This window comes from Branchiostoma belcheri, unplaced genomic scaffold, assembly GCF_001625305.1.
Source record: "Branchiostoma belcheri isolate BF01 breed outbred unplaced genomic scaffold, Haploidv18h27 scaffold135, whole genome shotgun sequence".
In the NCBI taxonomy this organism is placed as follows: domain Eukaryota; kingdom Metazoa; phylum Chordata; class Leptocardii; order Amphioxiformes; family Branchiostomatidae; genus Branchiostoma; species Branchiostoma belcheri.
Genome location: NW_017802769.1, coordinates 215,703 through 230,289, shown reverse-complemented (window position 1 = coordinate 230,289; position 14,587 = coordinate 215,703). Strand labels below are relative to the sequence as shown.

Below are 14,587 nucleotides of genomic sequence, written 5' to 3'. Positions count from 1 at the left end.
TTGCATTTGGGCAGAAGTCAAAAGCGTCTCTTCCGGCGATACGTCATTATGAATGCTGCAACAAATGAACCACGGTGTTTGACGTCTATTCCTTAGGCCATGTTGATTTGATTATATGGATGACATCCTCTGGGAACTCCAAAACTGATGCGAGCGTGCGAATAAAAAAGTTGGCAAAAAAGTTGCCTTCATTATGAAATCTACGTGGTCATAAAGGTTGAACAAATGACTAAACACATACAGTATGATATGGCGAATAATAGAAACTTTATTTTCATTTATTCGCCTTTTCTTCTTTTCCTTTGGAATTGATTTTAGCATTCTAAGACATTAGTATCGTTCTCCGATATTTTATTGTGTGCAATCTTTGGCATATATTTGGTAACTTTGCAGTCAGACATTAGTATCGTTCTCCAATATATTTTTTGCAATCTTTGGCAATTTTGCAGTTGCTTTGAACCATTTACATTATGGTCGAAAACTTTTTTTTTAAACGGACGAAAATCCATGCGTGCGTGGACGTCATCCATATTATCAAATCAACATGGCCCTACTTCCAGCCACATCTTGTAAACTAATCAGTGATAATTCCAGAACGCCCATATCACTCATAGCCCTCGGTGTGCCCATATAGGCAGCAAAGCGGCGGATTTAAAAACCTCATATAACGTCGAACTGTCACTGACTGGCACAGAGGGCCATTAGGTGTGCCACAGGGTACTGTAGTATCTTGGCGATAGTGGTTAGAGTAGGAATCAGCTAGCATCGTAGCGTAGAGACGCGAGCAGAATTTAGAGTAGAGGGTATGCACCCCCATCAAACTCCTTTCAAGCCGTACCCGGAAATTCAAGCCGTGCGTGCTCAAAAATTCTGGCTGTACCCGGAAATTCGTGCCGTACCCGCGAAAATTTCAAGCCGTACCCGGTAATTCGTGCCGTACCCTGTACTTTTTTGCCGTACCCAATGGCGGATATCGATCAGCCCCGGTGCGTAGTCACTCGGAAGTCGTGTCTAAATACCCTGTACGGCAACGATACACAACCTCATATAGCCTATGCTCTGGTTTTAATAATATTCCTGGCCACCTATCTGCCGAATGGCGTCGTACAATCGCGCCCAATCTTGAGAACACTTCGCTCCGACGGCTTGAAATTTTCGCGGGTACGGCACGAATTTCCGGGTACGGCCAGAATTTTTGAGCGGGTACGGCTTGAATTTCCGGGTACGGAGTTTGATGGCGGCAGGACGGCCGTCTTTTTCAGCCCGTGTCTGGCTTATAAGTGGATAAGATTGTGTGTTTATCGCGTTCTCTTTTCAAATTTCTAATTCATCATTGATAATTTTTTTACAGATACAACTTTGCTTATAGACACCAAATTTCAGCGTGGCAAAATATATTCTGGATGAGGAAATCTGTTTGATATTCTTATGGCAGTACATCTTAGCACATTTTCAAATGTAGGCATCTTGCTTTTTTCGGCCCTTCTTGTTTTTTTTTTCGCGCTCTCGCATTAGATTTAGGGTCTCCGGAGGACGTCATCTATAACAATTACTTGATGTGGCCTTACCCACCAACCATAATACTAGAGGTTCTACAGCTTAACTTTGTACAGTAACACAGTAAATGCGGGCAGAGTTCTGTGCTTAATGCTGCGCACGTACAGTATTTGTGCCTATGGGCCATCGTACTTTTTAGGCCACGCCATGGACCGATTTTTTCAGCCGGACCAGAATTTTCAGAACACCGGCGTCAGGCCCGATGACTTATCGGTCTCCGGACCACGTACAGAGGGCCTAACGTTCAGGCAGTTCTATTTCGTACTAATCAAATGCATGGAAAAGGCTTTGCGGGTATTTCCTAGATCTTAAAGATTGTTTAGGTCGCCAATTCAATTCTCATACTTATTCATGGATTTTACTAGTATAGCGGGAGAAACAGGAGACCGGCATTTATTTGACATTGGCTAGTCGGAAGCCAAAGCTCCAATACTTGGTCTACATGCCAGCCTGCGTTCAAAGATGTAGCTTATTTCTCTAATGCTGAGGTCACATTTTCAAACCGGGGCCCGACCGGACTGTTTCGATTAACGAAAAATCAACAATTTTTATCAAGAATATACGAAAATAGAGCCATTATTAATTATGTTTACCGAAGGAAAACATATTGTTTTTGCTCAGTTTCTTCCTCTTCTTCTTCTCCAAACAGTGACCTCAATGACCTAAACCATTATTGTGTCTGTTACCATGGTAACTGGTGTTGGGCTACATCATGTTGCAATTTTATAGCAGGAGGGATTTAGACTCCTGTCTGACCACATATATGAAAGTGTTTGAGTAGGAATTAACAGAGAGGAGGTAAACATTATGCATTTGCCGTGCACATGTTACCTTTCTAGTTTTTAAAAACTTTTTTGTGCTTTGTTGTCTTTTATATCATATTTTTCGTTCCATACGACTGCCCGGCCGGGCCCCGGTTTGGAAATGTGACCTCAGCCAGGTTTTCTACAGTGTGGGTCGATTTTAAACCAGAACGGAATGTAAACATGGGATATGCGAAGCACACCCAAGATGGTCCGGAATTCAAAGTGGCTCCAAACGTCCTCCTTGACCTTGTAACATTTCCTAAGATGGAATCGAGCATTCTCATCTTGTATCACCGTGGTCTTAAAGGTTCAGAGTAAGACAGATCTTTCAGAGTAGCATGTTCTGCACCCAAATCCTTTTTTCATATTCCAACATTTCATGACTAGACACTCAAGTTTTTTCAACTTATTTTATGCCGCCACCAACGCAGAGGACAAATACAGGACAGGACAATACTAATTTTCACTTGAATTAAGTGAGGAAAGCCGTGTTAAGTGCCTTTCACAAGGGCACAAGATCGGCTGCATGTCAGGACTCGAACCCGGTACCTCTTGGTTCTGAGTCGAGAAATCTGCAGTTATGCCCACCCCCCCCCCACCCCACACACACACACAAAATTCTTTGAAGTCTTCAACAAACTGCTGAAGTCGTCACAAAAAAATAGTTGATTGGCCGGGTCCGCCTTGGGGTGGGTGATTGAACTTTGCGGGTTCAGATGTAATAATGATTATCTCGTAGATAATCGCGGTAGTTTCTGCTATACCTGCCGTCACAGCGACCTGGTTATACCGATAACACGTCCCCAAAGTGTCTTATCAGTGTATCACTGAAGCATGGGAACGGTTATCATCATCGATCATCATTCAGTATGTTCTGCATCTGCAGTCGTTCAAAACAAACTAAGGGCCCTTCCAGTTACCGTTTTCTGTCAGAATTTTGGGTATTTTTGCGCCCTGAGGATCAATATACATTGGGGTAGTGAGGCTTCAACTCAGTATGTAGATAAGTGACTAGAATATTGACATTAAAAAAACTTGGTTCCAAGCCCTTAAAATTGCATTGGATAGCTTTAAAGCCCCTGCCATACATTCACGAATTTCCCCTGAATGCATTTCTTGCCGAATACCAGCCAACCAGAATCGGCTGACGTTCGGGGAGCACTCTGATGCCACGCCTACCTTCCTATACGAATCGAAACGAATTTGAGTTAAATGTGAGTTAAATTTGACTCCCGAAGTAGCCAAATTCGCCGGTCATCAGCTTACCTAGCCGACTTTGCTTCAACTTATTTATCCCATTTATTAGTACTGAAAATGTCCTTAAAAAGTGCTTTAACATGGGATAGCTATAGGTAAACAAATTCTATCCCATTATACCACCAAGTGTTATTATGGGATAGCACCCCTGCTATGCCATTAATTTGCCAGAAACAGATTCAGAATTTCTCTATGTATGATGAATTAATGGGATAGCACCCCTACTATTTCCGTACTAAATAAATGGGATAAATAATCAGATCCCTGCATTTTGAATTTCTCAGGTCCCAGTTCCATATTAGCCTGGATACCATCCGGATTTTCGCTTCGAGTGTTGCGGAGCGGAAATCCGGATGGTACCCAGGCTAGTTCCATATAATGATGTTTATTTGCAAAATCATGCCCGAAGGCTAATTGCTTGTACAGTCAAGTATACAGAAACAGGAGACAGGTAACAATCTGTCTGGAAAAACCTCTACTTCTACTACTACTCTAGCTATTAAGGGGTTCGACTTCTTCTTTGAAGGCAGTGGATAATGAATAGTCCCACATTCTGCATAATTAGTGGGTTTTGTGATCTTAGTAGAAATGTAGTCTTTTGGTGATCTTCTAAATGACGAAATGATGGAGAGATTGTTGTAACTGTCTGAAATAATCTGTTTCTTTCGTTCTCATAGTGAGGACACTGGCTAACAAAATGTGTTTCATTTTTCACTGCATTCATTGTACAATATTTACATAATCTCTCGTGCACAGGTAGTTTTTTATAGCGGCCTTTTTCTATCTCTAGTGGATGCGCACTTATTCTGATCTTACACATGGCAGCTCGTTCGTCGAATTCATTGTGGTATAGATATTTTTCCATGGAGTATTCGGATTTTTGACGGTCTTGTAAAATCTTAGCTTGCCGTTATAAACGTCCCCTGATCTATATATATTCTCCCGCTTTCTTAGAATTGCTTCCGTTCATTGAGTGATCCGCCACCGTCTTTTACGACCCTGAGGAGGGTTACTGTAAGTACGGACTGTGCACGGATGGAGTCCGCTGTGTTTTATCTCTCACGAGCCTCCATTGAAGTTCATAAAAGGGACGGTGTGCGAGGGATTAATCAAGTAGACACCGGCGTATTCAAAAACCTGTGAAGCTTGAGATTTCGCTCCCTGAACAACGGTTGATGTATGTGTGGGAGGTTGGTGACTGCTTCTTTGGGAAAATAACTGAGTGAGAAATGACGGCAGAGTGTCGAGACTAAGGCCTTGTTAATATGAAACCACCCGAACCGCGATTCGGGTAACTCGCATTCCTAACATCTGGTCCACGTGCCACACATTCCTTTCAAACCGTGCCCGATCACGATTCTCCGAAACTGCATTCATTGTTATTTGATGAAAACACGCAAGGTAGCGTGTTATTAATGTCAGAGGTCAACGACCTGATTGCTGATGCCCCCCTCCCAGCGTATCTCGGCCGAATGTCGACGTAGTCCAGCCAGAGGCGGTGAAGCTCGTCCGAGAACGGACACATTATCATTGACCATTACTGCTCTTTAAGTTGCTGCCACGTAAAAGCTGGTTGCATATATATAAATAAAGAAATATCACCCCGTAATCCATGACCAGGCGAAGTTACATTGAAATCACATTGTGTTCAGACGCAAATCGCGATGCGGGAAAACCGATTCGAAACCACCTCTAGAAGTGGTTTGGGATCGAGGCGCTTTCAATGTGATTTGGAGCGTTCAGATGGAGCCACTTGAAACCGACTTCGGTGTAAACCACATGTAAAGCGCCTTCACTGACTTCACATGAACACGGCCTCAGTCCTAGCTGAATGTATCAAGAGTGGAGACAGATGAGGGAATTCCATGATCAAACATTGCAGATTAAAGACCTGAAACACACAGTGACCCCTTTTAACGTATTGCGCCTCAGTACAGGATGAAAAAGAAATCGGAAAATTCATACCTCCTTGAAATATTCAGAGTTATGTTTACCGAAGGAAAACATGTTGTTTTTGCTCTGTTTCTTCTTCTTCTTCCGTTCAAAACAGATAAAGTCAATGATCTAAACAAGGTGTCTGTTACCATGGTAACTAGTGTTGGGTTGCATCATGCTGCAATTTTATAGCAGGAGGGATTTAGACTCCTGTCTGACCATAAATGATTGTGTTTGAGTAAGAATTAACAGAGCAGACCATATGCTAAGGTAAACATTATGCAATTCCTGGGACCTACAGCTAATTTCCTTGTATCTCACCTTTTTTGTGGTCTGTGGTTAGTGAATTCCCCCACACCCGTGCTGTCACTCAACTGAAAAGCACACGAGCAAATTAAAAAAAAAACACACACACAGACGTATACGGAGGTAATAATGATGATGAGACCCATAAACTCAGGTACTTAAAGAAATATTGAGACTGTTTTATAACTATAGTGATTAAACATAGCTGCCGTTGTTTCGATTCTGAAAGAAAATAGTTATTCGAGGAGTATGAATTCTTACTTGCTGTATGTCCACACTATAATGACTAAACATGCTTTATTCAGCGGACAGAATTCAAATAAGCTTCCCACTAACGCTCACGTCCTAGCTCGCTAGCACAAGTCTAAACCATTTTACGTGGTAATTGAAGAGCCCACGTTCGAGCGTAGGCATTATAGGGTCTCTAGATTCATGTTGCCGGTAGAACTTTATTGGATATCTGGGAGAGCTACTCCGTCTAATTGTCGTTATTCTTTCCGCTAGAGACCAATTATCATGGAGTCATTCCCCTGTGTCTGCGTGTACGGTGTTCATGTGAAAATCTGTGATATGATAGTGACAACCACGGTTTACTTGCACAAAAATTCATTAAAAATCGTCCTTTAGGAATATGAAAAAATCCAAACGTAATGTTTTTAATAGGACTACTAAGCACAATTTTGAGCAATATTTTGAGTTTTTACTGAAGCACTGGATTGAAAATTCAATTTTTCTAACAATGGGCGTGGTCTCATAACTATTGATGACGTCATTGTGACGTCATAAAAATTTCCATACATTATCGTCTTGCAACAAGACACTTTGTGACAAAAATTCCATAGTTCATACTTAAATGCAACATGTACTTTTAGAACACCCAAAAAAGTCCTCAGGATGGGTTATTTAGTACCTTAACTAGCTCAGTACTAACTTGTTGAGGTTTTGCCCACATTCAATTCACTTTAACTTTATATTTATGTTTACTGAAGGAAAACATTGTTTTTGTTCTGTTTCCTCTTCTTCTTCTCAAAACCAATAGGGTCAATGACCTGAACCAGACGTCTGTCACCATGGTAACTAGTGTTGGGTTACATCAAGTTGTAATTTTATAGCAGGAGGGATTTAGACTCCTGTCTGACCATATATAAGAATGTGTTTTGAGTAAGAATTAACAGAGCAGACCATATGCGAAGGTAAACATTATGCATTTGCTTTGCAAATGTTACCTTTCTAGTTTTTGGTTTGCATTTTTATCAGTTATCACATTTACGCCGACCTACCAAGACTCTCTAGCAAAATTAGACCAAGAAGGCTTAGGTTTGCAGGTCACTGTCACAGGAGCAGAGAGGAGATTGTGGCCGAGCTGGTACTGTGGACTCCCAAGCATGGGAGGAGGAAGGCCGGCAGACCGGCTGCAACCTACATAGACTGCATAAGGAGAGACACTGGCCTGGAGGTGGACTACTTGGGTCAAGTGATGGAAGACAGGGAGTGTTGGTCAGCCATTTTGTCTCGAGGCCAGGGACACCAGGACTCGACATAAGTCAAGTCAAGTCATCACATATCGCTAGATTCGAAAGTTGTGCAAAGGTCTGTTTTATTCACATTTACGATGACACGAGTTTTCTCCAACTCCATGTAACATCGCCGGTACGCACGGAACAGTAAGAGATATGGTCGATCAATATAACCGGCGCCTGGCCTCCAACTCAATAAGACGAGTTACAGTTGCTTTCTTACCCTGCTATTGACTTCTTCATCACTTATAACTGTTACACATTGTATGTCATGGCACGTGTATTCTATAACCAAACTTGTAGACACATTTTAGGTGCAGAAACAAAAGAACTCTTCATGCACATGTTACTGTCTCTTAATACTACGATTATTTTGGATGTTTGGAGGGTATTGCTTCAAATCTTGACTTTAAGAAAAAGTTGACCTTCAATCTTAGCTATCTCACCTTAAACAGTATAACATACCAAGCTATTATATATAACGTTGGAAAAATATCATTCAATGAACAGCAGATACCTTGAAAAGTTTAAGTATTGATGAAGCAAAATATATGTCAGAAATGTTTAACAGTCATCTAGTTCGTTGTTCCAATCGTTTCTAGATGTGTAATATTGAAAAGTTAAAGTATTGACGAAGCAAAATATATGTCAGAAATGTTTAACAGTCATCTAGTTCGTTGTTCCAATCGATTTCTAAACGTCCATATCCTATCTATTTTGAAGACAAATGGATTGCTCTTAGTTTCTTAATACCATTTTCGGATGCTGACTTCTTGATTGGTCTCCCTGCCTCTCCTCTCCCTACGCTTTACGTTTTCAGGCAATGGAATTACATTCCCAAACTTAATCAACGGTACAAATCTCCAGAGCAAAAGGCCGATGTAAGATCTATGATATAACTAATGAGCTGTGACTCGGCTACTCGTTCTGTTGGTTTAACTGCTTCTGGCCAGGTCTGGTCCATTTAGTGCGTTATCTGATACATTAATAGCCCCATTTGTCTGTCTATGTTGATGGATAGATAATGTTTGTTCTGTGATCAAGTTTTTCTCTTTGTCAAATCAACAACATTTGCCTTGGCTCAGCAACGTGGGTATTACTTCAATGCTACTGTACTGAGTAAGTTTTTTTATCCACATTATTGGGGGAACAGAGCAGTTGTGTGGTTCAGATTTGCATCAAAAGCATTGAATTGAAGCCAATATATTTTACAAACTAGAAAGGTAACATTTGCAAAGCAAATGCATAATGTTTACCTTCGCATATGGTCTGCTCTGTTAATTCTTACTCAAACACATTCATATATATGGTCAGACAGGAGTCTAAATCCCTCCTGCTGTAAAATTGCAACATGATGTAACCCAACACTAGTTACCATGGTGACAGATGTCTGGTTCAGGTCATTGACCTTATTTGTTTGGAGGAGAAGAAGAAGAAGAGGAAACAGAGCAAAAACAATATTTTCCTTCGGTAAACATAAAAAACAGTCCCTTGCACCGACATCTCACACACAAACTTGCTTCTAGGTGTACTATGCTTAGATGTACAGGGTCAATCTGGGTTCGAAAGTCCTGAAGATACTGCGGCGAGGATCCATCCGTTGAGAAGTATGCAGTATATAGTTCGGAGTCTTTCTAATTTTATGTTTGTTTGTTTGTTTTTTCTCCAGACGATCCTTGTGGGAGACAGCGGTGTGGGGAAGACGTCCCTCCTGGTGCAGTTTGACCAGGGCAAGTTCCTGAGCGGCTCCTTCTCGGCGACAGTCGGCATCGGTTTCACAGTAAGTGTGCACAAACGCACACACAGGCACACGCACGTACGCACACACACACACACACACATACATACGTACGTACGTACGTAGGAACGCACACACACACACACACACGCATACACACATGTACGAACGAACGAACGCGCGCGCGCGCGCAGACACATACACAGACACACAGACATACACGAACGCACGGAAGCACGCAGCACACACATGTGCGCGCGCACACGCACACGCACGCACGCAAGCACGCACACACACATACACACGCGCGCGCGCGCTCACACACGCACACACACACGCAGACACACACACACACACACACACACACATGCACGCATGCACAGACAGACACAGACACACACACACACATATGACATATGTCTCACACCTCATACGTGCATATAAAAATGATGTGCTTAGTATAATATAAGTAATACATAGCTAAAATGCATACAAGACACACATCTCATACACGCAACATCCAATACACGACTTTCTCAGTTGCCATGTCCTCAAGTCACCGACACAGGCCACATCTCAAACAATCGATATTTCCTCTCCCGGTAACGATAGAGAATAGCGGGAGGTAAAATTTTACGTGTGAAACCTGAGCACCAAAAAAAAATCAATAACGACATTCTTTTCAAGATCAAACTAGATCTGGTCGGGTCAAAACTGATTATCGCTGAAACTGGTGGCTTTTGTCGGTGATTTGGAGTTCGCTCGTGACTCGGACGTGACTGTTTCTACACCGGCTGATAACGTTTAGGCCACAGCAAGTCAATTTTATGGATGACATCTTCCGCAGACTCCAAATCTAATGCGATAGGGCTGAAAAAGACAGGCGAAAAAGATAAGATTCCTTCATTTTCAAATTTTGAGGTCATAAGCCTTGTTAAACAATAATTGATGTGACAAAACATGATATCAGAACCAAACATATCTTTTTTTTCTTGTATTCAACAGCATTACCTGTCCTTGTAGATGTGCAAAGACCTTAATAATCAACTAGAAATTCTAGCAAAACGGCTAGTCGTACCATCATGGGCAGCTACTATACTGAGTTGGGTTGGATGCGATGGAACATGTCAGTGTCAACATTTGCGATCAAACGCGAACCATTGTGCCTCAAGTTTGCTGGATCCCTGATAGTCTCAGAACCCATAGGCATTTAATTACAACATACTTGCCCATTTTCGGCATGTTGACCACCGTCGGAGGGCAAAAAATTATTGTTCTTTTTTTTTTTTTTTCAAAATCAGGTGAAAATTGATGCGCGCGCTGATGTCATCCATAACATTACTTGCTGTGGCCTTATGTGTGAGAGTGGGAATCAGGGTTTGTCTACGTGATAGGATGTTAACGTGATGTGTGAATGAGCCAGTGGCTGGATCTTGGAAGGTCGTATGACTGTGTCGTGTACATGTACGTGTTGCGAGTATGTCGTGTGCGTGTTGTGAGTATGTCGTGTACGTGTTGTGAGTGAGTGTTGTCTGGACGTTCAAAGACGTTGATTGCGATTTGTTGATTGACTTGGTACATGGATCATCTGAAAAATCGATTATTGGATAATAATCGATAATGATGAGAAGAAAACGGCAGGGGACAGTGGCTTCACTTGTACATGGTGATCTTAATGATCACCTGGGCAGCTCTGCAAAGAGCAGGTAGGTAACGCTAATGATATGTTTGCCCCGAATACCAGGAAAGAGAAACTTATATTTCTTACAGTCTTCGAGAAACCAGCTCTAACTAATCATAATGCCAACTACATTTATACAATTACCAAGAAGCAAGAGGAAGTCAAAAGTACTTGAGTTTGTATATTCTAGACGTTTGTATTTACATTTATATATTTGTGACATAACAAACTCTGGACATTACAAGACGAGTACAACTCTGAACATTGTAAATCTGAACGTTTAATGTTAGAAACTACTGAACTCTGGACATTATAACTTGATCATAACAACTCTGAACTCTGGACATTATAAGTACAACTCTAACATTGTAAATCTGAACGTTTAAGTAACTATCGCCAAAGTACATGTATTAGCGAGGACAATGTATATTTTATTATTTTTGTAATTTATCTATTGTAATGTAGTAGTTTTAAGGTTTCAGATGTGGATCACACAGGCAGTTGCCTTTTTATCCATTAAAAATGTATGTATGTATGTATGTATGTGACCTATGCTTACTCCAGTGGGGAAAATACAATATCTTAATTCGCCTTCATTCAAAGGTCCCCCTCGTGCCAAGCATAACCCTTTAACTGCGTAAGAGTCCATCGAGGTGGTTGAGAGAGTATGGTACAATATGAACTATCCACATCCAGTGTTAGACATGTACTGCTTTGGTGATAGACAGATGTCTCTACTTGTGTTAAGAATGGCTTATACTCTTCTTTACGGTCCTCCCTTGTTTTGGTAGGACAGAGTTGCCACCGTCTTTTATAGCACTGCAAAATTGGAAATGGTTCCGTCAATGTGCAGTGAGTTTTGGTGCCGCTAGACAGCGCTTCTGGTTGTGTGCTGTGCTTACATGTACGTGTAGTAGCCAAGTGCGCCTTCAGGTGGCCATCTGGTGAATTGCAGTACGCCTGAAACATGGTAGTGGATACGTGCCTGTGCATTAATGGTAAGGACTTTACATCTTACAGAGTAAATAGCGCTTCTAGCTATAGCCAGGAGTCACAGTTTTTTGTCGAATTCTTACACTGGCAGACAGGCACGTAGATATGTTTACGTTTAGGTTCATATCTGGCTAACAAAACCACTGAGTGTACCTAGTCATTCTTTGGGTGCTATCTACATTAGAGTCATCTATTGACCGATTCGTCCACTGATACTGACGGTGTTTCAGTGCGGTGGCAAATCGCTCCGGTCAGTTGTGGAACAGCTCCACCTAGCTGATTTTGTCTGAATCACACGAAATATCGTGCTTGACATTGTAATTTGTGATGATGGTGTGGGGAATGTCTTTCGTCGGTGTGGCCTTTGCATGCAACATGACCGTTCCGCCTGAAATCCCTAAAGTTGACAGAAATGTTTCTCATACCCTTGAGGCTAGAGGGCGGTGTTCATATGTTTTGTCTAAATGTGATTGAAAATGAGCACCATTTTATAATGGGCTGTACACTGTACAATGATAAGCGCCTGTTGCTGTTCACTTTTTCATTCCGCTTGTTCAACTCATTTCAATACATAAGATCCTATGGATACATTCAATTACATTCTTAGGTGAGATAACATACTGTGTTCAAATAGGGAAATACATTAGACAATAGTTGAACTTTTATTGTTGCCGCTGACATGTACATGTATTCTGTACATAGTGTGCCGCATACATATATTCTGTACGTAGAATGACTTTATTCATACAGTGATGTATTTAGCTTTGTTAGATCTTTAGTTGTAGAAGACCATACAAAAGTACCTGTACTGTGTGTATTTTCTGGCGAGTCAAAAAAAGAATCTATCCATATATATATCTGTAGGCCTTGAGCCACACAGGTATCTAGGCACTACTTCAAGAGGCTGATGGTGGGTGCCACTCGACCACAAATTCCGATTGCCTAGCAGAGAAAGCAAGGCGTTTTTGGTATGCGTGTCTCTCTACACCATAAACATCTATGGAAAGTCATTGGTCAGACTTAGGTAAACTGGGCGTATTTTGTGTCTGTAGTCTCCGCCTAATGCAAGTTTGGGAGACGCTAGATGCAATATGTATGTTCAATCTCTTTACTGTAAAATGGTTGCTGGAAGGGCCCTGGGCTGATTTTTGGGGTACCTCCCAGAAAATAAAGGACTTATCTTGGGGCTTATTTCTGCAGTTTTAAAAGCCCAAAATATGGAAAACTGACTCAAAAGTACTAATGTGAAGCAGAATGTGTGAATATGACAAAGATTGCCTTATTCATAATATTTCCATTTTTCCTGGCTTTAAATCGCATTGGATGCCTTTAAGCTAACCTGCGTGGGCCTCAACCAAGTTATGAGAGACCACTTGCCTTTTTACGCATACAAATCGCATTTTACTTGGATACGTGAAGTTGTGAACTGCCTGTATTATTGCCAGACCTATTAGTAACCCTATCTTTATTCAGATAAGACGTAAAAAGTGACACTTGCCAGTGTCTTGTATAATCATGCCGTTAGGCTGCTTGGTATGTTATTGCTGTGAATATGAGGAGCATTGGCACACGAAGCTAGCATGTTAAATGGGCACAGGGAAGATGATACAGGGCACACATGGTGATGCCTCAACATAGGTACGTGGAATGACTTTCTGTTGGTAGTTCCATGTCTCTCTCTCTCTATATATATATATATGGAAAGCTCGAGTCCATCTAACTTTGAGATAGGGAAAACACCAATGGTATGGTCTCGAGCTGCATGTAAGTCATGGTCCCTACCAGGTTTTCCACGAGGGTTGTGGAAATATAGTAATAATAGGCCAAACAGGTTTAATAATTTTTCAGAGGAGTCAGTCGGTCATAGAGGTACCATTTGCAACCGACTGACGAATCCGAGTACTCCAATGACCGGCTATGTTCTCTTATAAAATACATATTTTTGCCATGCCATATGTCTGCAATTTTTTCACTCCGACAAAAGGCCTAGGTCTGGTAGAGACTTGTAAACCTCAGAATCAGACTGTTTATGAGCGCGTACATTGTTTTTGTAACTGTTATAATGTTCGACATATCCTCATTTGTGCAACCCTTTACGTAGTTAATGTACTGTCCCCCGGCCCGTGCGCCAAGCAATATGCAGACGGCAGCAGTAATGTACCGCCCCGAGGTACCCTGTCTATCTGACGAGTCAGATGCCTTCTAAAAGCCTCTCCCGGCGCCACGACTCCATCCAACGGTGTGATTTCCTTCTGAACTAGGCCCTGGGGCCGTTATCTGTCGTCTGATATGCTTGTCCATCAGGCGCTCTGCACTGCCCATGGATGTTAGCAAACGCGCACTTTTCTTGGCGCGCGAATTTGCCGGCGATTTGCCCCTCTGTGGCGGAACGAACGGGCTTTTTACAAGGTATTTCCCAACCACAGCGGCCGTATAAAACGGGGCATTTGGCGGCTCACACTATCCCAGACTGTCAGGGTGTGCCCTGGTAATACAGCTGTATTCCATATATTTCATATTTACATATAGGTTAGTATCGGACATCTCCATGCATGTGCACTTCCTTAAACGCGTTACGGGGCCAAGATTACAAGATAAAATTTGGTCGCTGAAAAAAATCCCTTCCCATCCCATTCCATTCCATCCCATCCAGTCCCTTCCCATCCCTTTCCATTCCATTCCATCCCTTCCCATCCCTTCCCTTCCCATCCCTTCCGAACCCTTCCGAACCCTTCCCATCCCATCCCTTCCCCATCCCATCTCTTCCCTTCCCACTCATTCCCATCCCACCCCATCC

The 14,587-nt window shown here is 42.0% G+C and overlaps 1 protein-coding gene across 1 annotated transcript in view; it reads left to right on the top strand.

Moving 5' to 3' along the window:
• LOC109464279 (ras-related protein Rab-26-like) overlaps positions 1-14,587 on the top strand; it is a 113,338-nt gene that overhangs the window by 16,858 nt on the left and 81,893 nt on the right. Inside the window, exon 2 of the mRNA XM_019761230.1 lies at positions 9,048-9,158. Coding sequence (XP_019616789.1) covers positions 9,048-9,158 — 111 coding nt within the window. The remainder of the gene's footprint in view (positions 1-9,047; positions 9,159-14,587) is intronic.